Consider the following 27457-nt stretch of genomic DNA (forward strand, 5'->3'; position numbering starts at 1 on the left):
GGTAATGTCCTTTGAGGCATAAAGGTTTTAAAAAATTTTAAGTTTGGTTTATCTGTATTTCCTTGGATTGTTTGTGTTTGGGTATTATATTTGAGAAACTCTTGCCTAACTGAAGGTCATATAGATTTATCCCTATTTTATATTATAAAATTTTTTATAGTTTTACGTATTAATTTAGGTGTTTGATCCACTGAGTTAATTTTATATGTGCTATGAGGTAAGGGTTTGACTTCATTATTTTGGCTATAGATATACAATTGTCCCAGCACTGTTCGTTGAAAAGATCATTCATTCTTTCTATTGAATAGTTTTCACTCCCCTGTCAAAAATCAGTTAATCATAGATATGTAGGTTTATTTCTAGACTCTTAATTCTCTTGCATTGATCTTCATGTCTATCGTTATGCCAGTGCCACACAGTCTTGATTACTATTGTTTTGTAGGAAGTTTTGATGTCTAAATGTGAATCTTCCAACTTTGTTGCTGCTGTTGTTGTTTTAAAGATTGTTTTAGCCATTCTGGGTCATTGCATTTCTGTATGAATTTTAGAACCAGACTCTCCATTTCTGTAAAAAAGAACAGCTGGAATTTTGGTAAGGTTTATATTGAATCTGTAGATCAATTTGAAGAGTATTACAAGCTCAATAATACAATTTGTTTCTGTATAAAGTATGTCCTCACTTAATGTCATCAGTAGGTTCTTAGGTTTCAACTTCAAGTGAAACGATATACAGCAGGTCCTTGAATAACATCATTTCATTCAATGTTGTGTTATGATGTTGATAAGAAAAAACATTGATTTTGTTATACATTATCATTTCACTTAAAGTTGCAGTCTCCAAGAACCTATCAATGACAGTGAGGACTACTGTATAAGATAGTGTGATCTCTATAACTATCTCTACAAACTATATAAATTATCTCTATTTGTAATAGAGATAGTTATTTTTTGTAGAGGTGGAGTTTTGTTATGTTGCTGGCTGGTCTCGAACTCCTGGGCTCTCTATTTGCTATGTCTATTTGTAATAGAGATAGTCTCACTTCTTCCTTTCCAATTTGGCTGCCTTTTATTTCATTTTCATATATAACTGCCTGATAGAATCTCCAGTGCAATATTGAATAGAATTGGTGAGAGCAGATATCTCTGTCTTGTTTCTGATCTTAGAGGGAAAGCTTTTAGTTTGTCACCATTAAGTATGATGTCAACTATGGGGGATTTTCAATGCTCTTCATCAGGATTAGAAAATTCCCTTATATTCCCAGTTTGTTGGGAATTTTTGTCATGAAAATATGTTGAATTTTGTCAAATGCTTTTGCTATGTCTATTGAGATGATCTTGTGGGTTTTGTTCTTTGTTCTATTACTATGGTGTATTACAGTGGTTGACTTCAAATGCAAAACTAAGCTTGCATTCCTTGGATAAATTTTACTTGGTCATGTTGTCCTTTTTATATGTTGTTGCATTAGGCTTGCTAGTATTTTGTTAAGATTTTTGCATCTGTATTCATAAGGGGTACTGTTCTGTAGTTTTATTTTCTTGTAATGTTTTTGGTTTTGGTATCAAGATACTGTTGATCTCTTAAAATGATTTGGTAAGTATTCCCTCCATTTCTATTGTTGGGAAGAGTTTGTGAGGGATTGGGGTTAATTCTTCTTTAAATATTTTGTAGCATTTACCAGTGATGCCATCTGGTTCTGGGCTTTCTTGTATGTAAAAGGTTTTGTTTCTTTGTTTGGTTTATTCTTTTTATTCTATAGGTCTATGCAGATTTTCTACCTTTATTTGAGTCAGTTTCAGTAGTTTGGTTCTTTCTAGGAATTTATCCATTTCATCTAGGCTATCTAATTTGTTAGCATACAGTTTTCAGAGTAGCCCCTTGTCTTTCTTTCTGTAAGGTCAGTAGCAGAGTCCTCTCTTTGATTCCTAATTTTAATAATTTGTGTCACCTGTATTTTGTTCTTGTTTAGTCAATTTTGTTGATCTTTCTAGAGAACCAACTTGTGGAAGTTTTTAGAGATTTTTCTCTATTATTTTTCTCTATCTTATTTTTGCGTTAATCCTTACTGTTCTTCTTTAGATTTGCTTTGGGTTTAATTTGATTTTCTTTGTCTAGTTTCTAAAGATAAGCTTAGGTTATTGATTTGAGAAATATTTCATTGTTAAAATGTAAGTGCCTGTAGGAGTCACTCTGAACCTATTCTCGTTCAGGGGAGTGCCCCTAAAAAAATAAAAAATAAGTGCCTGCAGCTACAAATTTCCCTCTCTGCACTGCTTTAGCTGCATATGAGATGTTTTGTTATTTTGTGTTTTCATTTTTGTTTATCTCAAACTGTTATTTAATTTCCCTTGAGATTTCTTTTTTGACCCATTGGTTGTTTAGAAGTGACATGTTTAGTTTATTCACATATGTGAATTCCCTAAATATTCTTTTATTGATTTCTAATTTTATTCCATTGTGGTTGGAAAACATACTTTGCATGGTATCAGTCCTTTCAGATTTATTGAGAGTTGTTTTATGGTGTAACAGGGATATACCCTGAAGAATGTTCCATGTGCACTTGAGAAAAATGTGTATTTTGCTGTATTGGGAGGATTGTTCTATAGATGTCTGTTAGGTTACTTGGTTTATAGTGTTGTTCTTGTCTTCTCTTTCCTCCTTAATCTGTCTAGTTGTTCTGTTGATTAATGAAAATGGGATATTGAAGTCTCCAACTATTACTGTTAAATTATTTATTTGTTCCTTCAATACTGTCATTTTTTGCTTCATATATTTGTGGCCTCTGTTAGGTGCATATATATTTATAAATGATACATCTTCTTGACAGGTAAACACTTTTTCAATGTCCTTTATCTCACCAGTTTTTTCTTAATGTCTATTTTGTTTAATATTAGGACAGTCATTTAACTCTTTTTAGATTACTGTTTAATTTATATGGTATTATGTTTTCCACGCTTTTGTTTTCAACCCCATTTGTAACTTTGGATCTAAAGTGTATATTTTATAAAGAGCATATAGTTGGTTTTTTAAAAACTCATTTTGCCTATCCATATAAATGGAGTGGTTTGATCCATTTATATTTAATATAATTACTGTTAAGGTAGGATTTATATCTGCCATTTTGCATTTTTTGTTTTTTGCTTTTTGCTCCTCTATTTCTCAATTAGTGCCATCTTTTATGTTAAATATATATTTCTAGTTCACCATTTTAACTCCCTTATCATTTCTTTTATTCTATATTTTAGTTTATAGGTAACAGAAAGAATTACAAACAAAAATATATAGTACCTTTTATATATACCTATGTTGCTACCTTTACTGTTACCTTTTATTTCTTATATGGATTCCAGATATTGTCTACTACCCTTTTATTTTAGCCTAAAAAACTTCCTTTAGTATTTCTTACAGCATATGCTTTCTAGCTTCACAATCCAAACCCCACCAAAAATGGGGACCTGGAGAAATTACTCTATATTTTAGGTGAAGTCTGAAGAACCACATTCTCAAGAGTGTATCTAAACCAGAAGAAAAACTCTTCTATGAATTATTTCAATTTTTATTTATCTGGGAATATCTTAATTTCTTTGCTGTTTTTGAAGGATAGATTTGCTGAATTTAGAATTCATGGTTGAGTGTTTTTCTTTCAGCGTTTTGAGTATGTCATCCCGTTGCCTTCTGGCCTCAACTTTCTGATGAGAAATCAGCTGTTAATCTTGGTGAGATTATCTTGTACATCAGGAGCCACTCCTCTCTTGGTACTTTCAAGATTTTGTGTCTCTTGCTTTCAACAGTTTACTTGTGTATGTTTTGGGGCATGTCTTTTACACTCATTCCCATAGTTGGCAACTCTCCTTTAGCTTTCATTTCTGATCACCAAACTGCTGCTGGAATGCTCACACCTGTTACTGCAAATTCAAAACCTAGGGAAGACTTCTGGGAATTTACTTTATGTCGGTCTTGGGCTGCCTGGTACATAGCTGCACCCACAACTGGGCAAGTTCAACAACACAGGAGCCTTTCCACAGACCATGATTATTGTAGCTTTATAATAAATCGTGAAATTAGGTAGAGTCCTCCAACAGTGTTGTTTTCCAAAAGTGTTTTAGCTATTTTAGTTTGTTTGCTTTTTCATGTGTGTTGTAGAATGACCTTAATGATTTCTACAAAAATGTTCTCTGGGGATTTCAACTGAAATTAGAGTTAACATCTCAGCAATATTGAATCTTCTAGTACAGTTAGGTTGTCACTTAATGATGGAGATACATTCTCAGAAATGCATCTCTGGGCAGTTTTGTTGTTGTGCAATAGAGAGTACTTACACAAACCTCGATGGTATTGCCTACTGCACACCTAGGGTTTTTCTTTAATTTTTAAGTTCAGTGTACATGTGCAGGTTTGTTATATAGGTAAATGTGTGTTATGGGGGTTTGTTGTGCAGATTATTTCATCACTCAGGTATTATTATTTTTCCTGATCCTCTCCTTCCACCCACCCTCCACCCTCTGACACACTCCAGTGTGTGGTGTTCTCCTCTGTGTGTCCATATATTCTCATCATTTAGCTCCCACTTATAAGAGAACACGCAACATTTGGTTTTCTGTTCCAGTGTTAATTTGCTAAGGATAATGGCCTCCAGCTCTATCCATGATCACGAGGACATAATCTCATTCTTTTTTGTGGCTGCATAGTATTCCATGGTGTATATGTACCACATTTGCTTTATCTGGTCTATCATTGATGAGCATTTAGGTTGATTCCATGTATTTGCTATTGTGAATAGTGCTGCAGTGAACATACACATGTGCATGTATCTTTATAATAGAATGATTTTATATTCCTTTGGGTATATACCCAGTAACAGGATTGCTGGGTCAAATGGTATTTCTGTCTTTAGGACTTTGAGGAATCGCCACACTGTTTCCCACAATGGTTGAACTAATTTACACTCACACCAACAGTGTGCAAGTGTTCCTTTTTCTCCACAATGTCACCAGCATCTGTTATTTTTTGATTTTTTGACTTCTTTTTTGATTTACATTTCTCTAATGTTCAGTGATGTTGAGCTTTCTTCATATGATTGTTGGCCACATTTATGTCTTCTTTTAAGAAGTGTCTGTTTATGCCTTTTGCCCACTGTTTAATGAGGTTGTTTGTCTTTTTCTTGTAAATTTAAGTTCCTTATAGATGCTGGATATTAGACTTTTGTCAGATGAATAGTCTTCCATTCTGTAGACTGTCTGTTTACTCTGTTGATAGTTTCTTTTGCTATGCAGAAGCTCTTTGGTTTACTTAGATCCCATTTGTCAATTTTTGCTTTTGTTGCGTTGCTTTTGACGTCTTTGTCATGAAATCTTTGCTCGTGCTTTGTTCTGAATAGTATTACCTCGGTTGTCTTCTAGGGTTTTTATAGTTTTGGGTTTTATATTTAAGTCATCAATCTATTTTGAGTTAATTTTTGTATATGGTATAGGGAAGGGGTCCAGTTTCCATCTTCTGCATATAGCTAGCCAGTTATCCCGGTCCCATTTATTGAACAGGGAATCCTTTCTCCATTGCTTGTTTTTGTCAGGTTTGTCAAAGGTCAGATAGCTGAAGGTGTGTGGTCTTATTTCTGGGTTCTCTATTCTGTTCCATTGGTCTGTGTCTGTTCTTGTACCAATACCATGCTGTTTTGGTTACTGTAGCCCTGTAGTATAATTTGAAGTTGAGTAGCATGGTACCTCCAGCTTTGTTCTTTTTGCTTAGGATTTTCTTAGCTATTCATGCTCTTTTTTGGTTCCATATAAATTTTAAAGTAGTTTTTTCTGGTTCTGTGAAGAATGTCAATGGTAGTTTAATGGGAATAGCATTGAATCTGTAAATTGCTTTGGGCAGTATGGCCATGATTCTTCCTATCCATGAGCATGGAATGGTTTTCCGTTTGTTAGTGTCATCTCTCATTTCTTTGAGCAGTGTTTTGTAGTTCTTCTTGTAGAGACCTTTCACCTACCTAGTTAGCTGTATTCCTAGGTATTTTATTCTTTTTGTGGCAACTGTGAATGGGAGTTTATTCATGATTTGGCTCTCAGCTTTACTGTTGTTGGTGTATAGGAATGCTAATGATTTTTGCACATTGATTTTGTATCCTGAGAGTGCTGAAGTTGCTTATCAGCTTAAGAAGCTTTGGGGCTGAGGCGGTAGGGTTTTTGAGATATGGGATCATGTCATCTGCAAACAGGGATAGTTTGACTTCCTCTTTTTCTTTTTGAATGCCCTTTATTTCTTTCTGTTTCCTGATTGCCTTGGCTAGAACTTCCAAGTTCTGTGTTGAATAGGAGTGGTGAGAGAGGGCATGCTTGTCTTGTGCCGGTTTTCAAGGGAAATGGTTCCACTTTTTGCCAATTCAATATGATGTTGGCAGTGGGTTTGTCATAGATGGCTCTTATTATTTTGTGGTATGTTCCTTCAGTACCTAGTTTATTGAGAGTTTTTAACATGCAGGGATGTTGAATTTTATCGAAGGCCTTTTCTGCATCTATTGAGATTATCATGTGGTTTTTCTCTTTAGTTCTGTTTATGTGATGAATCACATTTATTGAATTGCATATGTTGAACTAACCTTGCATCCCAGGGATGTAGCCTACTTGATCATGGCAGATAAGCTTTTTGATATGCTGCTGGATTCAGTTTGCCAGTATTTCATTGAGGATTTTTGCATCAATGTTCATCGAGGATATTGGCCTGAAGTTTTCTTTTTTTGTTGTATCTCTGCCAGGTTTTGGTATCAGGATGCTGCTGGCCTCATAGAATAAGTTAGAGAGTAGTCCCTCCTTTTCAGTTTTTTCGGAATCGTTTCAGTAGAAATGATACCAACTCTTCTTTGTACCTGTGATAGAATTCAGCTGTGAATATGTCTGATCCTGGGCTTTTTTTGGTTGGTAGGCTATTTATTACTGCCTCAATTTCTGAACTCGTTATTAGTCTGTTGAGGGATTCAATGTATTCTTCCTGGTTAAGTCTTGGGAGGGTGTATATATCTAGAAATTTATCTTTTTCCTCTGTATTTTCTAGTTTATGTACATAGAGGTATTTTTAAGATTCTCTGATGGTTGTCTGTATTTCTGTGGGGTCAGTGGTAATATCTCCCTTATCATTTCTGATTGTGTTTATTTGAAACTTCTCTCTTTTCTTATTAGTCTAGCTAGAAGTCTATCTATTTTATTTTCTTGAAAAAACAGCTCCTGGGCTGGGCACAGTGGCTCATGCCTGTAATCCCAGCACTTTGGGAGGCCAAGGCAGGCGAATCATGAGGTCAGGAGTTCGAGACCAGCCTGGCCAATATGGTGAAACCTCGTCTCTACTAAAAATATAAAAATTAGCCAGGCGTGGTGGCACAGGCCTGTCGTCCCAGCTACTTGGGAGGCTGAGGCAGAAGAATCACTTGGATCTGGGAGGCGGAGGTTGCAGTGAGCTGAGATCGTGCCACTGCACTCCAGCCTGGGCGACAGAGCAAGATTCCATCTCAAAAACAAAACAAAACAAAACAAAAACAGCTCCTGGATTTGTTGATCTCTTGAATGGTTTTTGTGTCTCTATGTCCTTCAGTTCACCTCTGATTTTGATTATTTCTTGTCTTCTGCCAGCTTTGAGATTTGTTTGCTCTTTGTTCTCTAGTTCCTTTAGTTGTGAAGTTAGGTTGTTAACTTGAGATCTAATTTTTTGATGTGGGCATTTAGTGCTATACATTTTCCTCTTCACAGTGCCTTAGCTGTGTCCCAGAGATTCAGGTATGTTATCTCTTTTTTCTCATTAGTTTCAAATAACTTACTGAATTTTGCCTTAATTTCATTATTTACCTGGGAGTCATTCAGGAGCAGGTTGTTCAATTACCATGTAGTTGTGTGGTTTTGAATGAATTTCTTAGTCTTGAATTCTAATTTGATTGTGTTGTGGTCTGAGAGACTTATAATTTCAGTTCTTTTACATTTGCTGAGGAGTGTTTTGCTTCCAATTACATGATCAATTTTAGAGTAAGTGCCATGTGGCAATGAGAAGAATGTATGTTTGTTTTGGGGTGGGGAGATCTGTAAATATCTGTCAGTTCCATTTGATCTAGTGCTCAGTTCAGATCCTGAATATCTTTGTTAATTTTGTGTCCCTATGACCTAATTTTGTCAGTGCAATGCTAAAATCTCCCACTGTTGTTGTATGGAAGTCTAAGTCTCTTTGAAGGTCTTTAAGAACTTGCTTTGTGAATCTGGGTGCTCCTGTGTTGGGTGCAAATATATTTAAGATAGTTCTTCTTGTTGAACTCTCCACCATTATGTAATGCCCTTTTTTGTCTTTTTTTTTTTGTCTTTATTGGTTTAAAGTCTGTTTTTTCAGAAACTAGGATTGCAACCCCTGCTTTTTTCTGTTTTCCATTTGCTTGGTAGATTCTCCTCCATCCCTTTATTTTGAGCCTGTGATATGCCTAGGTTATATGGTGTAGCTTGTTGCTCCAACCATTGTTGTATATGTGGTCCATCGTTGATTGAAACATTGTTATGGAACACATGTCGGTACATGAACATTATATATCTCTCTGTTTTATTTTGGTTTTTTATTTCTCTCAGTATTTTGTAATTTTCAGCACATCATATCTTGGACATATTTTGCTAGATTTGCACTTAAAGAATTTCACAGCATTAGTACTGTTTTAAATGGCATTTAAATGAAATGTGAATTTCCAATTATGCATTGTTAATATGTAGAAATACGATAGATTTGCCCTTATATCCTTCAGCCTTGACACACTCACTTATTGTAACATCTTGCCTTACTGCACCAGCTATGGCCTCCTGAATGATGTGGAATAGGAGTGGTGAAAGTGGATACCTTTGCCTTTTCCCAGTTTTAGGGGGAAAGTTTTTCACTATTAATATTGATATTAGCTGTAGGATTCTTATAGATACTTTTTAAAAAATCAACTAGAGGTTCCCTTTCATTTCTAGTTTGCTGAGTTTTTATAATGAATTGATGTTGAATTTTATGAAATTCTTTTACTGCATTAAGATGGGTATGTGGGTTTTCTTCTATAGTCTATTGAAACGGCATATTATACTGATCGATTTTGAATGTTCAACAAGCTTTGCATTACCGAGATAAGCTTCACTTAGTCCTAATTTGTTATCTTTTTATATGTTGCTGGGTTCATTTTGCTAATATTTTTTGGAAGTTTTTTTTTTTTTTTTGAGACGAAGTTTCACTCTTGTTACCCAGGCTGGAGTGCAATGGCGTGATCTCGGCTCACTGCAACCTCTGCCTCCCGAGTTCAAGTGATTCTCCTGCCTCAGCCTCCCAAGTAGCTGGGATTACAGGCATGTGCCACCACGCCCCGCTAATTTTGTATTTTTAGTAGCGATGAGGTTTCTCCATGTTGGTCAGGCTGGTCTTGAACTCTCAACCTCAGGTGATCCGCCCACTTCAGCCTCCCAAAGTGCTGGGATTACAGGCGTGAGCCACTGCTCCTGGCTGGAAGATTTTTGCATCTATATTCATAAACTTGAATTGACTTTAAGTAAATACCAGAAGGACTTTAACTTAGAGTAAAGGGAAACTATATAATTTACAATAACCCTTTTGCTGAGGGCAACTAGAAAAACTCAAAAAATGGACGAGAGAGAAAAAGGGTTCTTTTTAAAAAAATTATTAGACCCACAAACCACACAGAGAAAAGGGTTCTTAAAAACATCATAGAGTGGCTGGACGCTGTGGCTCACATCTGTAATCCCAGCACTTTGTGGGGCTGAGGCGGGCGCATCACAAGGTCAGGAGTTCGAGACCAACCTGACCAACATGACGAAATCCCGTTTCGACTAAAAATACAAAAATTTTCCAGGCATGGTTGTGCGTGCCTGTAATCCTAGCTACTCAGGATGTGTCCGGAATTGGTGGGTTCTTGGTCTCGCTAACTTCAAGAATGAAGCCATAGACCCTCACAGTGTTACAGTTCTTAAAGATGGTATGTCCGGAGTTTGTTCCTTCAGATGTCCAGATGTGTCCTGAGTTTCTTCCTTCTGGTGGGTTCATGGTCTCGCTGGCTTCAGGAGTGAAGCTGCAGACCTTCACAGTGTTACAGCTCTTAAAGGCGGCACGTCTGGAGTTGTTCGTTCCTCCTGGTGGGTTCATGGTCTCACTGGCTTCAGGAGTGAAACTGCAGACTTTCGCAGTGAGCATTACAGCTCATAAAGGCAGTGCAGACCCAAAGAGTGAGCAGCAGCAAGATTTATTGCCAACAGTGAAAGAACAAAGCTTCCACACCATAGAAAGGGACTCAAGTGGGTTGCCACTGCTGCCGTGGGCAGCCTGCTTTTATTCCCTTATCTGACCCCACCCACATCCTGCTGATTGGCCCATTTTACGGAGAGCTGATTGGCCCATTTTACAGAGAGCTGATTGGTCCATTTTGACAGGGTGCTGATTGGTGCGTTTACAAACCTTGAGCTAGACACAGAGTGCTGATTGGTGCATTTGCAATCCTTTAGCTGAACACAAAAGTTCTCCAAGTCCCCTCTAGATTAGCTAAACACAGAGTGCTGATTGGTGCATTTACAAACCTTTAGCTAGACAAAGAGTGCTGATTGGTGCATTTACAATCCTTTAGCTAGACACAAAAGTTCTCCAAGTCCCCACTAGATTAGCTGGACACAGAGCACTGATTGGTGTGTTTACAAACCTTGAGCTAGACACAGAGTACTGATTGCTGCATTTACAATCCTTGAGCTGGGCACAAAGTGCTGATTGGTGCATTTACAATCCTCCAGCTAGATATAAAAGTTCTCCAAGTCCCCACCAGATTAGCTAGATACAGAGTGCTGATTGGTGCATATACAATCCTCCAGCTAGACATAAAAATTCTCCAAGTACCCACCCGACTCAGGAGCCCAGCTGGCTTTGCCTAGTGGTTCCTGCGCCAGGGCTGTGAGCAGAGCTGCCCACCAGTCCCGTGCCGCGTGCCTGCACTCCTCCACCCTTGGGTGGTCGATGGGACTGGGTGCTGCAGAGCAGGGAGCATTGGGGAGGCTGGGGCCGAGCAGGGGTTGGGGCTTGGGCATGGGTATGGCGGGCTGTAGGTCCCGAGTCCTGCCCCGTGGGGAGGCAGCAGCTGAGACCCAGCAAGAATTCCAGTGTGGCACAGGGGGGCCAGCAGTGCTGGGGGACCTGGCGCACCCCCTCGCAGCTGCTGACTGGGGTGCTAAGCCCCTCACTGCCCAGGGCTGGCAGCGCCAGCTGGCTGCTCCAAGTGTGGGTCCTGCTGAGCCCCCGCCCACCCGGAACTCACGGTGGCCCGCAAGGGCCATGGGCAGCCCCAGTTCCTGCCCACGCCACTCCTTCCACACCTCCCCACAAGCAGACTCTGCCTCGCAAGCCCAGAGAGGGGCTCCCACAGTGCAGCCGCAGGCTGAAGGGCTCCTCAAGTGGGGCCAGAGTGGATGCTGAGGCTGAGGAGGCGCCCGAGAGCAAGTGAGGGCTGCTAGCACGTTGTCACTTCTCAAGGAGGCTGAGGCAGGAGAATCACTTGAACCCGAGAGGCAGAGGTTGAAGTGAGCTGAGATCACAACACTGCACTCCAGCCTGGGTGACAGAGCAAGACTCCGTCTAAAAAAAAATTTAAAAACCATAGAGCTATCAGATTGGTCATATCCACATTTAGAGGCAAGGAAACATGGAAGATATTGTCCATTTTACAGTTATAATTGTCATTTTAAAAATAAGATAATACTTTTTGGATCTGGCATAAATAGTTTCTTTTTTACTTTTGTTTCTTTAAAGGTAGACATAAATACATTAACTCATAACCTGCAGACTCTTGAAGAAGAGAATAAGCACCTGGCAGATCAAATGGCTTCCCTAGAACTTCAGCAAGTCACTTCTGATTACCATGGGGTGGGTATAAAAAGGTCAGTCTAAATAGCAATTAATGACTAATGAGTTCAGAAATAACAACAACCAGAGGTCAGGAGATGGATTTTCTTTGTGTTTTCATAATTATTATAAATCTTGAATAATTCAGAATAAATAAAGCAGAGATTCTTACAGTATTCAAACAATAGCGAATTTGAGAAACCAAGAGTTTAAGGGATTTGTTAAACATTTGCCTTCACAAACAATCTGTGTTACTGAAAAGTACAAATATATCTAATGTTTTAAAATAGTTCCTCTTCCATAAATTATGAGGAAGAAACTTGTATTTTTTTCTCATCAGTTTCCTCCATTAGGCAATCAGTAATAAGTCTGATTTCTGAAGGCTGTTTGACAAGGTCAGTGCATTACAAATAAATAGTACAGTTCTTAAAACATCTTCTCCAGGCTGGGCATGGTGGCTCACATCTGTAATCCCAGCACTTTGGGAGGCCAAGGCAGGCGGATCACGAGGAAAGGAGATCGAGACCATCCTGGCTAAGTTAACACAGTGAAACCCTGTCTCTACTAAAAGTACAAAAAATTAGCCGGGTGTGGTGGCGGGCGCCTGTAGTCCCAGCTACTTGGGAGGCGGAGCTTGCAGTGAGCCGAGATCACACCACTGCACTCCAGCCTGGGCGACAGAGCGAGACTCCGTCTCAAAAAAAAAAAAAATCTCCAAGTAAAGGGGATTTAAAAATATGGTCATTCCATTAAGTAGCTAATAATTTTCCTGTGTGCTTTCAAATACATGAAAAAGTATTACTTACTGCTTTTAAGCATGCAAATAATCTTTGAGAATTCCTGGAAGACCTCATTGTGAGTCTGTTTTAATCTGAGCTAAAGTCTTTCAAACTGTTATAAGCTGCTCATTACTTCAACTATGAAAAATTATACAGACTAAGTCTAAATCTTCTTATATGGTCATGGTTTTCAAGCCAGATTTCCTGCTTTTCAGTTTTGGCTGTGACCTCAGGTATGATCCTTAACCTCACTGAGCCTCAGTTTCTTAATCTATCAAAATGAGGATAATAATGCTATAACTGTGTGGATGTTTGAGGTTAAGTAAATTAATACAGAACATGTGGCAGATAGCTAACATTTATTGAATTCTTAGTATCTGAACTGTCTCAGAGAAAAAAAAAAATTACATATAAGTGCCTATTGGAATGACAAGATCCATTAGCTGTAATCCCTGATACTATTTCAGACCAACCCCCTCTCTCCACAGAATTAAAGATTCAGCCATCTCCATTGCTGGTTGGCAAGACTCAGCTGGGTTCCTTTGGAAGACCACATTCTCAATCTGACTGATTCTTTCCTGAATCCATTGCCAGTGAGCAGGCCTAGCCTTACCCTATTAATGACTTTGACAGATCTTGCCAGTGATTTGGTCAGTGTTGATTTTTGCCTGTCTACCACGTCTTGATTACAGTTTCCCAGTAATGACTCATAGATAACGCAGTTCTAGCTTGCAGTTCTGTCTCCACCCAGAAGTGTCTCTGACCATGCCTGCCGGGAAATGCTTCAGTTGGCTATATGAGTTTGAGGAATGAGCTAGGGATTTCAGGATTTGTTTTTGAATCTTAGCAGTATCATTAAATCTATTGTCATTCAATACTGGCAGTGTATTTTTGTTCTTTGAGAGTTAAAACTTGAAATTCTTTATAAAAGGTGCCTTCTGGTCTAACCCCTCATTGATTTTTGGAGATACACATAAGACTGTGTGTTGTATGTGTAACATCACAAACTTGAATTCAGATAGATCTGGTTTCAACCTCCATTTACTGTGTGACCTGGGCAGGTTCTTAACCTCTCATGGCCTGCATTGCCAAGAGGATCTTTCCTAGTGTAGGTATCCCACAGTACACTCTGCACACACATATCAGAATAATTACTACATTGATTAGAAATTGACCTGTTTATGCATCTGCCCTCATTCTCTTCTAATGCAAGAACAGTATTCATCTTTATATTCTCTTGCCTAGCATAATGCCTAATACATAATAGGTGCTTTAAAAACATTGATTGACTGGAATACAAAGAAGGTCATGTCTGTTTTGCCAGGCAGTAAGGATTAATGTCATATTGCAATAATATTATTCTCTCTGCTTTTTCTTTCATATTTCGTAATTTCAGGGTTTTTTTTTTTTTTTTTGCCATTTTAGCCTGTAGTGATAGTGCAATTTAATTCCATTACCACTGGCAGTCATGCAGGGACCCACAGTAAGAAAAGATCCAAATGTAGGAAGGTTACTATGCCTGAGTTCAGTTTGAATGATTTTCCTCCCCACTTCTCTTTTGGGGTTTAAACATATATTTTAAAATTGTAGCACCAGACAGAAACATAATTCCCTATACAACTGGGACTTTAAAGACTTGAAATTAGAAGATGAACTAAAATGTATTATTTCTTAAAACCAGGATGACATTGTCAGTGTACACTCATGCAGATGTCAAAGTTGGTTTGATTTTCTGGGGCTCATGTCATACTGTTGTTAAATATTTTGAATAAAAAATTCAAAATAATCAAAAAGTTTAAAAAATGCTTACAATCTGCTTATAAAATAGCTTTACCAAGATGCCAGTATCCTACTGGTTTTGTGTATTCTTCTAACAGCTTCTGCTAACTTGTACAGCTCACGTGGATTTAAAAATGATTTTAGAAATAATTTGGTGGCTTACTGTTGATCTTTGGCAACCTATCTTTCATCTTAAGGTAATTCTTCCTGTTTTTACTTTCTGCTTTTCCAAAGAGTGCTTTGTGTTTCTGAGTTAGAATTCATATTCTAATGCTTGGTATTTTTCTCTGTATGATGTTTCTCAAATGATTCCCCAGTTTCTGTTTTGCTCTATATGCTAATCATGTTTATAGTATATTACCAAGAGTATTTAAGCAAAAGTTAATTTCAGTTCAGTCTTCTACAACTCAGAACCTGAGATATTCACTTATTTAAGTGGTTTCTAATTTCTGGTCTCCTGTACAGGTACAGGGTCTATTTAATCTGTAAACAGTAATTTAAGTAACTGCCTTAACATCCACTTTCCCTTAGCAACTTGGAACAATTTTTCTGTGTGTGTCATAATATTTAAATAAGTGAACCTTTGTCAGATAATACCACATTTTGATTTTGCTCAATTTTCATTTAGTACATTAGCACTCTCTTTGGTGGCATAATGGGAAAATTATTATTTTAAAAGTATATTTAAAAGATTAATGGAAGTTCTTCATGCCTTTGCCTGAAAGAGGGAATTGTATTGATGGGGAAAAAGCGCCATTGTTTTTTAAATTTCTGGTCACCTTTTATAGAAGACCCAGATAATTTAAGTTATTCTTTAAAAAAAAAAAACCTTTCTCCATTTCAAGAAGATAGTTATTTTTGAGTGTTTAGTATTTGTTAGAGCTAGCATATTTTAGGTTAACTCTAGTTCTTGTTTTTTTATATGTTCTTACCTATGCTTTACAGCACACTGAGACATCTTAATTTGTAGAAGTTTGAATCGAATTTTAAATAATTAAGCTTTTATTGTTATTGTAGCTTTGCTTTTGTGGTATTATTGATCATCCTTACAGTGTATTTGCTGCTGAAAACTTGGTCAACATAATCCTAAATTGTAATGTTACATTCATGGAATGATTTTGCATCATAGTTCCCAAAATGGATAATATTTTGGCAAAGAGGACTGTGTTTTCCACAGATAGAAAATTAATTGATGATGAGCTGATTTTGTGATAATATATTTATGATCACCAGTTTCCTGTTTATTGATAGCAGTCTACATTTTCCTCAGGTTATTTTGAAACCAATACTCTACTGGTCTAAATGCTTTTTAAAACATATTTTCCTTTGCCTTACTGGGAGCAACACAGTAATTTTTAAAACTTTTAAAAACTGAATTATGAATATGTATAATAATGTATGAAATAAATATTCTGACAGGACAAATACTTGGTCTAATAGTTAATAACCCACCAAAGCCTAATATTGGGTATAAGTTTTTATGTTAAAGGTGTATGATTTTAGGGTAGATGGTATACAAGGGCTAATTCTTTATGGCTTTTCCATTGATGTTTATCAAGTGTTGAATGTCAAAAATGAAAATTCTTCTAGCCAAGGCAACTACTAAGGAGAAAACAATGCTCCAGACACTATAACTTTTTTTTTTTTTTTAAAGGAGTTGGGGGTCTTGCTGTGTCTTCCAGGCTGGAGTGCAATAGCACCATCATGGCTCACTGTAGCCTCCACCAGCTGGGTTCAAGCAATTCTCCCTCCTCAAACTCTCAAGTAACTAGGACTAAAGGCATGCACCACTGTGCCCAGCTAATTTTTTAATGTTTTGTAGAGACAGGGTCTTACTATGTTGACTAGACTGGTCTTGAATTCCTGGCCTCAAGTGATGCTCCCACCTCAGCCACCTAAAGTGCTGGGGTTACAGGTGTGAGCCACTGTGCCCAGCTTAGTGTGCCTTCTCATAGAAAATATTTTGAACAGAGGAAAATGAGTTACAGATTATAGTAATCTAGTTTGGAATGTGTTTTTGCTTTTATTTAGAAGCATGTGTGGTAGGTTCACACACTTAAAGGATATTACAAAGTGGTGACTAAAGAATAGCTGTAATCATGTTGGAGGTAGTGAGGAATATCTCTTATGTAAATTAATACATGGGTTTTATCTTTATCAGCTTACCTAAAATTGAACATAAAACAAAAGTCTAAAATTCTTTGTCTTAAAATGCCTAAAAGGCACTCTGTTATTCACAAAATAAGCAAATATAAACCAGAAATAGTGAATGATGTCAATATAAGATACTTAACAACATTAATAAGACTTTGAACTTAAGATTTACAGCAAATGATCCATAGTGCAGCTAGTTAGCTTATGAGTGATTAAGAGTTTGTGTCTTCAGTCACATTTGCTTTGTGTGCATTATCTCCACATTTGGTTTATGAAGGTGATTTTGACATATGGCAATATTTCCTGTTATTAAGATATAGCACTGGCATTGATTGTGAAGAGTGAAAATTTCCATGTTCAATCACTTAATGGTGCCCCTTATATAAAGAAAGTACCAATATGGCCCCAAATTTAAATTTTGTACTTATTTTTTCTGATATAGTCTGAGAACAACAGGATATGAAAAAATAACTGTCATTATTAAAGGCTGTCTGAATAATGAAAATATGTAATTTCGTGAAATATGGAACCTTTGATAATGTTTGCCCCAGATAATACTGTGTTGAGTATTTGATCAAACAATGAGTTTGAGTCTCCAGTAAACATTTATTTTGTTTCTGAGATTTTTCTAAACTGCTTTTTACCATGGTAAGTGAGGTGCCTTCTGCTGTCAGTGGTCCTGGTCACTTGCAGCTGCTGTTTCTGTAAAGAACTGTGTAATGCTCCACAGACTACCTGCAGTCACTGATACAACCACACCACATCCTTGTTGGGTCACAACTACAAAGGAGTAACTGACATAACAAAAAAAGAGTTAATATACAAAACCAACCAACTCTGGTACTCTTAAGGCTTCATGCTTTTATTAGCAGTCTTCTGTACATGTTGCATATTAGCCCTGTGATCAACTATGTAGGGAAAGACTAAAAGCAGCAGTAGCAAATAGATAGGAATCTTGATCTTATGATGATAGAAATGGTAAGGATGTAAATACGTGTTTAAAAATGAAAATGGTTATTATTTTCTATGCCTAGAGATTCTGATGTCTGTGTTTGCCTTATCAGCTTGCCCAACAGAAGGTGGAAAAAATCTTGGGAAAAATTACTGAAAGTAAAAATAAACTGGCCTATGAAAAGGGAAAACTCCAGGTATGAGATTTATTTTCTGATTTTTCTTGTCTGATTTTAAAAATACCAATTATCAAATTAAATATTGCTAGATTTTGAGAATACCTAGCTCTGTCATTTACTAAGTCTGTAGTCTCTGGACATCCCTAAGTTTGTGGCCTCTTCGATAGCCAGGTGACTTCTATTTACATTCCGTAGTTGCTGAAACCTAAAATTGTGAAGCCAAAACCCATTCTGTGACTACTTGAAGCTTTATTGTAATCATTTTATGTGTGGTCATTCCCTGAGAATGTAGAAAGCCTATACCTCTTTTTGCTGAATTTTTTAAACACATTTCTAAAAAGAAAAAAACCTGGAAACAGACTCAGAGGCAATTGAGTGAATGTGATGATACTGTTCTTTTGCTGCCTGCGGGTTTTGTCCCTATGGTACCCCAGAGCAGGAAGCCTGAAACTGATATAGGTAAGCTTTGACTTAAACTAACTCCAGTGGAAACACTGAAATCCAAATCAGTGGTGCTAAGTCTTAGCTATACATTAGAATCACTGGGCAGTTTTTAAAATTCCTCATGCTGGGAAGTGTATAATATCTGCCACTTACTTTGAAATGCAGCATAGAAAAAATAGGTTGATGGATGGAGAGAGGAAATGATAAATGGATAGATATGTGATAAGCAAATAAAAGAATATTAATGGTAGAATTTGGATGGGATGGTTGGTGTATGCATGTTCACAGTAAAATTCTTTCCATTTTTCTATACGTTTAAAACATTTTATAAAATGTTGAAGGAGGCTGTGCATGGTGGTTCATGCCTGTTTCCAACACTTTGGGAGGCTGAGGCAGGAGAATGGCTCGAGGCCAGGAGTTTGAGACCAGCCTGGGCAATATAGCAAGACCCTATCTCTACAAAAAAATAAATAAAAATTAGGCAAGCATGATGGCAAGTGCCTGTAATCCCAGCTACTTGGGAGGCTCGGGTGGAAGCCCCAAGTGGGAGGATCACTTGAGCCCAGGATTTGGAGGCTATGGTGAGTTATGATCATGCCGTTGCACTCCTGCCTAGGTAATAAAGTGAGACCCTGTCTCTAGAAAAAAAGAAGGGGGGAAATTCCCATGACTAGAATTGCACCCCAGAGCAATTAAATCAAAATCTCAGGGGATAGTTCCTCGACTAAAGTGCTGTGTGTGTGTGTGTGTGTGTGTGTGTGTGTGTGTGTGTGTTTGTGTGATGAGGTCTCGCTCTGTGATCCAGGCTGGAGCGCAATAGTGCAATATCTGGGCTTGCTGCAGCCTCTGCCTTCTGGGCTCGAATGTTCCTCCTACCTCAGTCACCCAAGGAGCTGGGATTCAGGTGTGCAGCACCATACCCAGCTAAGTTTTTTCGTATTTTTGGTTTGTCCATGGAGATAGGGTTTCTCCATGTAGCCCAGGCTGGTCTTGAACTCCTGAGCTCAAGCAATCTGCCTGCTTTGGCCACCAAAAGTGGTGTGATTACAAGTGACTTCAGTACTTTTTAAAGCTCCTCAGATGATTCCAATGTTGCAACCATAGTTGAGGCCCGCTGGACTAAATAGTATGAAGTGAAGCCCAGTTAGGCTTGGCAACTGTCTTAGTCTGTTTTCTGTTGCTATAACAGAATATCTGAGATTGGGTAATTTGTAAATTAAAGAAGTTTATTTGGCTCATGATTCTGGAGGCTGGGAAGTCCAGGATCGTACAGCCTATCTGTGAACACCTCATGCTGCCTCATGTCATGGCAGAAAGCAGACAGGAGAGTGGGTGTTTGCAAAGAGACCAAACACAAGAGGCAGCCTCACTTTATAACAACCCAAGAGCAAGAACTTACTCACCCCTGTGAAACTGCATTAACCCTTCATGAGAGCAGATCCCTCATTACCCAAATACCTCTTAGAGATCCCACTACCTCTCAACATTTAATTATATCAGCAGTTAAATTGCAGCATGAGTTTTGGCAGGGTCAAACCACATCCAGATCATAGCAGCAACTATGGAGCTTATTTGATAAGTAATCTCACTAGAGGTTTGCCAAACACATCAGCATTAACCTCATCCTCATCTACTCAAAGGGTTTACCATAGGGTTAGCAGACAGGATGGGGCCCAGAAATAGCAGGCCAAAAGGTAGTTGATAAGCCATGCTTGTGGAACAATATATTACTAGAACAATAAAAAGAACTGCAATAAAAAGAACTACTAGAACACCTATTAATATTAATATTTTCCAGAGGTCGCGATGCATTTAAATATTATCTACATTTGTGTGACTGTGGAAAGGTCTTACTTTTCTTGAGTTTCATCTTACTCATCTATAAAATGAGGAGGATAAGTACACCTCTCTTATCTACTTCTCATTGGGAAAAATAGGCTCCATTACAGGCAGGGTATATACATCTTTACAGGCATAAAATAACTTTCCCCTTTGTGAAATGAATGATCTCATTAGAGGCTATGACCCATGACTTTAACCTTCTTTTAGCTTTTCCAAGAAAAATGAAATACATTATTAAATATATAAGACAAATCCCAGGCCCTCATGACAGACTTAAAGCCAAATTTTGACTGGGAATGAAATATATTTTATAATTTATGAATGGGTCTAATGTTATCTGTCTGACCTTTTAAACTTCAACCATGCAATTTTAGAAATTATCCAGATTCTGTGTAATCATAAGGGAAATAACGTGCCTTTTGGTGTTCATATTCCTATAATAAGAGTTTAAGATTTTTGATAGTCTTTGAAGAAACACTTTTTGAACTATTGTGAACTATTGATTCATTGGTATTTTTATGTCAGGTCTTGGACTGCTGCATTCCAAAAGCACTGACTTCATCAGCTCTAGGGAAAGTGCTCTTGGAGCACATAACTCTTACAAGACAATTTAAAGGAAGAGCTGTATACTAAACTTAGTCAAAACAGTAGTCTTCTGTGTGTTCTCGCTCAACTGGATTAGAATGGATTGAAAATATACATAGGAATTGTATTTGGTAAAAGATTACATTTTCAGAATCAGCTTGTTAATGAATGATATAAATACTGGATTTTGTGTGTTAATTTAGACTGTATTGGAAACTGCTGCCTCATGTTCAAACATGGTTTGAACTTCCTTTTCAGTGCTGTACAGTATTCTATTATGTAAATATGCCACAATGTATTTATTCTTCTGTTGATGGATAATCAGCTAGTTTCTAATTGCTTGCAAACAGTAACAATGATGATATGATGAATTTTTGTACTAGTCTCCTTATATACAGAAGATTCTCTCAGCTAAATATAATTCTTAGGAGTAGAATTCCTGGGTTTTAGGATGTGCATATCCTGAATTTTACTAGATTTTGTCATATTTCCCCTTACTAAAAGTAGTTAAGCCAGTTTTAAAAATCAGTATTTTTTTTATTATACTTGAAGTTCTAGGGTACATGTGCACAACCTGCAGGTTTGTAACATAGGTATACATGTGCCATGTTGGTTTGCTGCACCCATTAACTCGTCATTTACATTAGGTATTTCTCCTAATTCCATCCCTCCCCCTGCACCCCACCCCACGACAGGCCCCGGGGTGCCATGTTCCCTGCCCTGTGTCCAAGTGTTCACATTGTTCAGTTCCCACCTATGAGTGAGAACATTGGGTGTTTGGTTTTCTGTCCTTGCGATAGTTTGCTCAGAATGATGGTTTCCAGTTGCAACCATGTCCCTGCAAAGGACATGAACTCATCATTTTTTATGGCTGCATAGTATTCCATGGCATATATCTGCCACATTTTCTTAATCCAGTCCATCATCTATGAACATTTGGGTTGGTTCCAAGTCTTTGCTATTGTAAATAGTGCTGCAATAAACATACGTGTGCATGTGTCTTTATAGTAGCATAATTTATAATCTTTTGGGTATATACCCAGTAATGGGATGGCTGGGGCAAATGGTATTTTTAGTTCTAGATCCTTGAGGAATCACCACATTGTCTTCCACAATGGTTGAACTAGTTTACACTTCCACCAACAGTGTAAAAGCATTTCTGTTCCTCCACATCCTCTCCAGCATCTGCTGTTTCCTGACTTTTTAATGATGGCCATTTTAACTGGTGTGAGATGGTATGTCATTGTGGTTTTGATTTGCATTTCTCTGATCAGTGATGATGAACATTTTTTCATGTGTCTGTTGGCTGCATACATGTCTTATTTTGAGAGGTGTCTGTTCATATCCTTTCCCACTTTTTGTTTTTTGAGACGGAGTCTCCCTCTTGTCACCCAGGCTGGAGTGCAGTGGCCAGATCTCAGCTCACTGCAAGCTCTGCCTCCCGGGTTTACGCCATTCTCCTGCCTCAGCCTCCCGAGTAGCTGGGACTATAGGCGCCCACCACCTCGCCCAGCTAGTTTTTTGCATTTTTTAGTAGAGACGGGGTTTCACCGGGTTAGCCAGGATGGTCTTGATCTCCTGACCTCATGATCCGCCCGTCTCAGCCCTCCAAAGTGCTGGGATTACAGGCTTGAGCCACCGCGCCTGGCCCCTTTCCCACTTTTTGATGGGGTTTTTTTTTTCTTGTAAATTTGTTGAAGTTCTTTGTAGATTCTGGATATTAGCCCTTTGTCAGATGGGTAGATTGCAAAAATTTTCTCCCATTCTGTAGGTTGCTTGTTCACTGTGATAGTTTCTTTTGCTGTGCAGAAGCCCTTTAGTTTAATTAGATCCCATTTGTCAATTTTGGCTTTTGTTGCCATTGCTTTTGGTGTTTTAGTCATGAAGTCCTTGCCCATGCCTGTGTCCTGAATGGTATTGCCTAGGTTTTCTTTAAGGGTTTTTATGGTTTTAGGTCTAACATTTAAGTCTTTAATCCATCTTGAATTAATTTTTATATAAGGTGTAAGGAAGTTTCCGCTTTCTACATATGGCTAGTCAGTTTTCCCAGCACCATTTATTAAATAGGGAATTCTTTCCGTGTTTCTTGTTTTTGTCAGGTTTGTCAAAGATCAGATGGTTGTAAATGTGTGTTGTTATTTCTGAGGGCTCTGTTCTGTTTCATTGGTCTATATCTCTGTTTTGGTACCAGTACCATGCTGTTTTGGTTACTGTAGCCTTGTAGTATAGTTTGAAGTCAGGTAGCATGATGCTTCCAGCTTTGTTCTTTTGGCTTAGGATTTTGCAATGTGGGCTCCTTTTTGGTTTCATATGAACTTTAAAGTAGTTTTTTCCAATTCCGTGAAGAAAGTCATTGGTAGCTTGATGGGGATGGCACTGAATCTATGAATTACCTTGGGCAGTATGGCCATATGGCAGTATGGAAGAACAAATGTTCTTCCACTTGTTTGTGTCCTCTTTTATTGCATTGAGCAGTGGTTTGCAGTTCTCCTTGAAGAGGTCCTTCACATCCCTTGTAAGTTGGATTCCTAGGTATTTTATTCTCTTTGTAGCAGTTGTGAATGGGAGTTCACTCATGATTTGGCTGTTTGTCTGTTATTAGTGTATAGGAATGCTTGTGATTTTTGCACTTTGATTTTGTATCCTGAGACTTTACTGAAGTTGCTTATCAGCTTAAGGAGATTTTGGGCTGACACAATGGGGTTTTCTAAATATACAATCATGTCATCGGCAAACAGGGACAATTTGACCTCCTCTTTTCCTAATTGAATAGCCTTTATTTCTTTCTTTTGCCTGATTGCCCTGGCTAGAACTTATAGTTGAATACAGTTGAACTTACTATGTTGAATAGGAGTGGTGAGAGAGGGTGTCCCTGTCTTGTGCCAATTTCAAAGGGAATGCTTCCAGTTTTTGCCCATTCAGCATGATATTGGCTGTGGGTTTTTCATAAATAGCTCTTATTATTTTGAGATAACGTTCCATCAGTACCTAGCTTATTGAGAGTTTTTAGCATGAAGGGTTGTTGAATTTTGATGAGAGCCTTGTCTGCATCTATTGAGATAATCATGTGATTTTTTTGTTGGTTCTGTTTATGTGATGGATTAAGTTTATTGATTTGTGTATGTTGAACCAGCCTTGCATCCCAGGGATGAAGCCAACTTGATTGTGGTGGATAAGCTTTTTGATGTGCTGCTGGATTCAGTTTGCCAGTATTTTATTGGCAATATACTGGATTCCTTCTTTTTCTATATTTTGGATTAGATTCAGAAGGAACGGTACCAGCTCGTCTTTGTTTGCCAGTATTTTATTGAGGATTTTCACATCAATGTTCATCAGGGATATTGGTCTAAAATTCTCTTTTTTTATTGTGTCTCTGACAGGCTTTAGTATCAGGATGATGCTGGCCGTATAAAATGAGTTAGGTCGGATTCCCTCTTTTTCTGTTGATTGTGATAGTTTCAGAAGGAATGGTATGAGCTCCTCTTTGTACCTCTGGTAGAATTCGGCTGTGAATCCGTCTGGTCCGGACTTTTTCTGGTTGGGAAGCTATTAATGATTGTCTCAATTTCAGAGCCTGTTATTGGTCTATTCGGATATTCAACTTCTTCCTGGTTTAGTCTTGGGAGAGTGTTTGTGTCCACGAATTTATCCATTTCTTCTAGATTTTCTGGTTTATTTGTGTAGAGGTGTTTATAGTATTCTCTGATGGTAGTTTGTATTTCTGTGGGATTGGTGGTGATATCCCCTTTATCATTTTTTTATTGTGTCTATTTGATTCTTCTCTCTTTTCTTCTTTATTAGTCTTGCTAGTGGTCTATCAATTTTGTTGATCTTTTCAAAAAACCAGCTCCTGGATTCATTGATTTTTTTGAAGGGTTTTTTGTGTCTCTGTCTCCTTCAGTTCTGCTCTAATCTTAGTTAGATTTTGAATTTGTTTGCTCTTGCTTCTCTAGTTCTTTTAATTGTGATGTTAGGATGTTGATTTTAGATCTTTCCTGCTTTCTCTTGTGGGCATTTAGTGCTATAAATTTCCCTCTACACACTGTTTTAAATGTGTCCCAGAGATTCTGGTATGTTGTGTCTTTGTTCTCATTGGTTTCAAAGAGCATCTTTATTTCTGCCTTAATTTTGTTATGTACCCAGTAGTCATTCAGGAGCAGCAGGTTGTTCAGTTTCCATGTAATTGTGTGGTTTTGAGTGAGTTTCTTAATGCTAAGTGCTAATTTGATTATACTGTCGTCAGAGAGACAGTTTGTTGTGATTTCTGTTCTTTTACATTTGCTGAGGAGTGCTTTACTTCCAACTATGTGGTCAATTTTGGAATAAGCGCGATGTGGTGCTGAGAAGAATGTATATTCTGTTGATTTGGCGTGGAGAGTTCTGTAGATGCCTATTAAGTCTGCGTGGTGCAAAGCTGAGTTCAAGTCCTGGATATCCTGGTTAACCTTCTGTCTCACTAATCTGTTGAATATCAACAGTAGGGGGTTAAAGTCTCCCACTATTATTGAGTGGGAGTCTAAGTCTCTTTATAGGTCTCTAAGAACTTGCTTTATGAATCTGGCTGCTTCTGTATTGGGTGCATATATATTTAGGACAGTTAGCTCTTCTTGTTGAATTGATCCCTTTACCATTATGTAATGGCCTTCTTTGTCTCTTTTGATCTTTGTTGGTTTAAAATTTGTTTTATCAGAGACTAGGATTGCAACCCCCGCTTTTTCTTATTTTCCATTTGCTTGGTAGATCTTCCTCCATCCCTTTATTTTGAGTCTGTGTGTGTCTCAGAACGTGAGGTGGGTCTCCTGAATACAACACACTGATGGGTCTTGACTCTTTATCCGATTTGCCAGTCTGTGTCTTTTAATTGGGGCATTTAGCCCATTTACATTTAAGGTTAATGTTGTTATGTGTGAATTTGATCCTGTCATTATGACATTAGCTGGTTATTTTGCCCATTAGTTGATGCAGTTTCTTCATAGCATTGATGGTCTTCACAATTTGGCATGTTTTTCCAGTGGCTGGTACTGGTCGTTCCTTTCCATGTTTAGTGCTTCCTTCAGGAGCTCTTGTAGGGCAGGCCTGGTGGTGACAAAATCTCTCAGCATTTGCTTGTCTGTAAAGGATTTTATTTCTCCTTCGCTTATGAAGCTTAGTTTGGCTGGATATGAAATTCTGTACTGAAAATTCTTTTCTTTAAGAATGTTGAGTATTGGCCTCCACTCTCTTCTGGCTTGTAGAGTTTCTCCAAGAGATCTGCTGTTAGTCTGATGGGCTTTCCTTTGTGGGTAACCCGACCTTTCTCTCTGACTGCCCTTAACATTTTTTCCTTCATTTCAACCTTGGTGAATCTGACAATTATGCGTCTTGGGGTTGCTCTTCTCGAGGAGTATCTTTGTGGTGGTCTCTGTATATCCTGAATTTGAATGTTGGCCTGTCTTGCTAGGTTGGGGAAGTTCTCTTGGATAATATCCTGAAGAGTGTTTTCCATCTTGGTTCCATTCTCCCTGTCACTTTCAGGTACACCAATCAAACGTAGATTTGGTCTTTTACGTAGTCCCATATTTCTTGGAGGCTTTGTTCATTTCTTTTTACTCTTTTTTCTCTAAACTTCTCTTCTCACTTTATTTCACTAATTTTTCTTCAATCACTGATACCCTTTCTTCCACTTGATGGAATCGGCTATTGAAGCTTGTGCCTGTGTCACATAGTTCTCATGTCATGGTTTTCAGCTCCATCAGGTCATTTGGTCTTCTCTACACTTTTTTCTAGTTAGCCATTTGTCTAATTTTTTTTCAAGGTTTTTAGCTTCTTTGTGATGGGTTCGAGCATCCTCCTTTAGCTCAGAGAAGTTTGCTATTACCGACCTTCTGAAGCCTACTTCTGTCAGGTCGTCAAAGTCATTCTCTGTCCAGGTTTATTCCATTGCTGGCGAGGAGCTGTGATCCTTTGGAGTAGAAGAGGCACTCTGGTTTTTAGAATTTTCAGCTTTTCTGCTCTGGTTTCTTCCCGTCTTTGTGGTTTTATCTACCTTTGATCTTTGATGTTGGTGACCTACAGATGGAGTTTTCGTGTGGATGCCTTTTTGTTGATGTTGATTCTATTCCTTTCTGTTTGTTAGTTTTCCTTCTAACAGTCAGGTCCCTCAGCTGCAGGTCTGTTGGAGTTTGTTGGAGGTCCACTGCAGACCCTGTTTGCCTGGGTATCACCAGCGGAGGCTGCAGAACAGAAAATATTGCTGCCTGATCCTTCCTCTGGAAGTTTCATCTCAGAGAGACACCCGCCTGTATGAGGTGTCAGTTGCTACTGGGAGGTGTCTCCCAGTTAGACCACATGGGGGTCAGGGACCCACTTGAGGAGGCAGTCTGTCCATTCTCCGAGCTCAAACACCATGGATGGAGAACCACTGCTGTCTTCAGAGCTGTCAGACAGGGACGTTCAAGTCTACAGAAGTTTCTGCTGCCTTTTGTTCAGCTATGCCCTGCCCCCAGAGGTGCAGTCTACAGAGGCAGCAGATCTTGCTGAGCTGTGGTGGGCTCCACCCAGTTTGAGCTTCCCCGACTGCTTTGTTTACCTACTCAAGCCTCAGCAATGGCGGACGCCCCTCCTGCTGCCAGGCTGCTGCCTCACAGATCGTTCTCAGAGTTCCGCACTAGTAGTGAGCAAGGCTCTGTGGGCGTGGGACCCGCTGAGCCAGGTGCAGGACATAATCTCCTGGTGTGCCATTTGCTAAGACTGTTGGAAAAGCACAGAATTTGGGCAGGAGTGTCCCGTTTTTCCAGGTACTGTCTGTCAAGGCTTCCCTTGGATAGAAAAGGGAAATCTCCCCAACCCCTGTGCTTCCCAGGTGAGGCGATGCCCTGCCC

At 38.4% G+C, this 27457-nt stretch overlaps 1 protein-coding gene and 1 non-coding gene across 2 annotated transcripts in view; one reads left to right on the forward strand and one right to left on the reverse strand.

Moving 5' to 3' along the window:
• CCDC150 (coiled-coil domain containing 150) overlaps positions 1–27457 on the forward strand; it is a 94573-nt gene that overhangs the window by 44329 nt on the left and 22787 nt on the right. The window contains exons 14-15 of the mRNA XM_025404682.1: positions 11792–11905; positions 17661–17744. Of these exons, the coding sequence (XP_025260467.1) occupies positions 11792–11905; positions 17661–17744 (198 nt within the window). The remainder of the gene's footprint in view (positions 1–11791; positions 11906–17660; positions 17745–27457) is intronic.
• LOC112636812 lies at positions 3848–4028 on the reverse strand. Its single transcript, XR_003122286.1, has one exon.

Source organism: Theropithecus gelada, chromosome 12 (genome assembly GCF_003255815.1).
Source record: "Theropithecus gelada isolate Dixy chromosome 12, Tgel_1.0, whole genome shotgun sequence".
In the NCBI taxonomy this organism is placed as follows: Eukaryota; Metazoa; Chordata; class Mammalia; order Primates; family Cercopithecidae; genus Theropithecus; species Theropithecus gelada.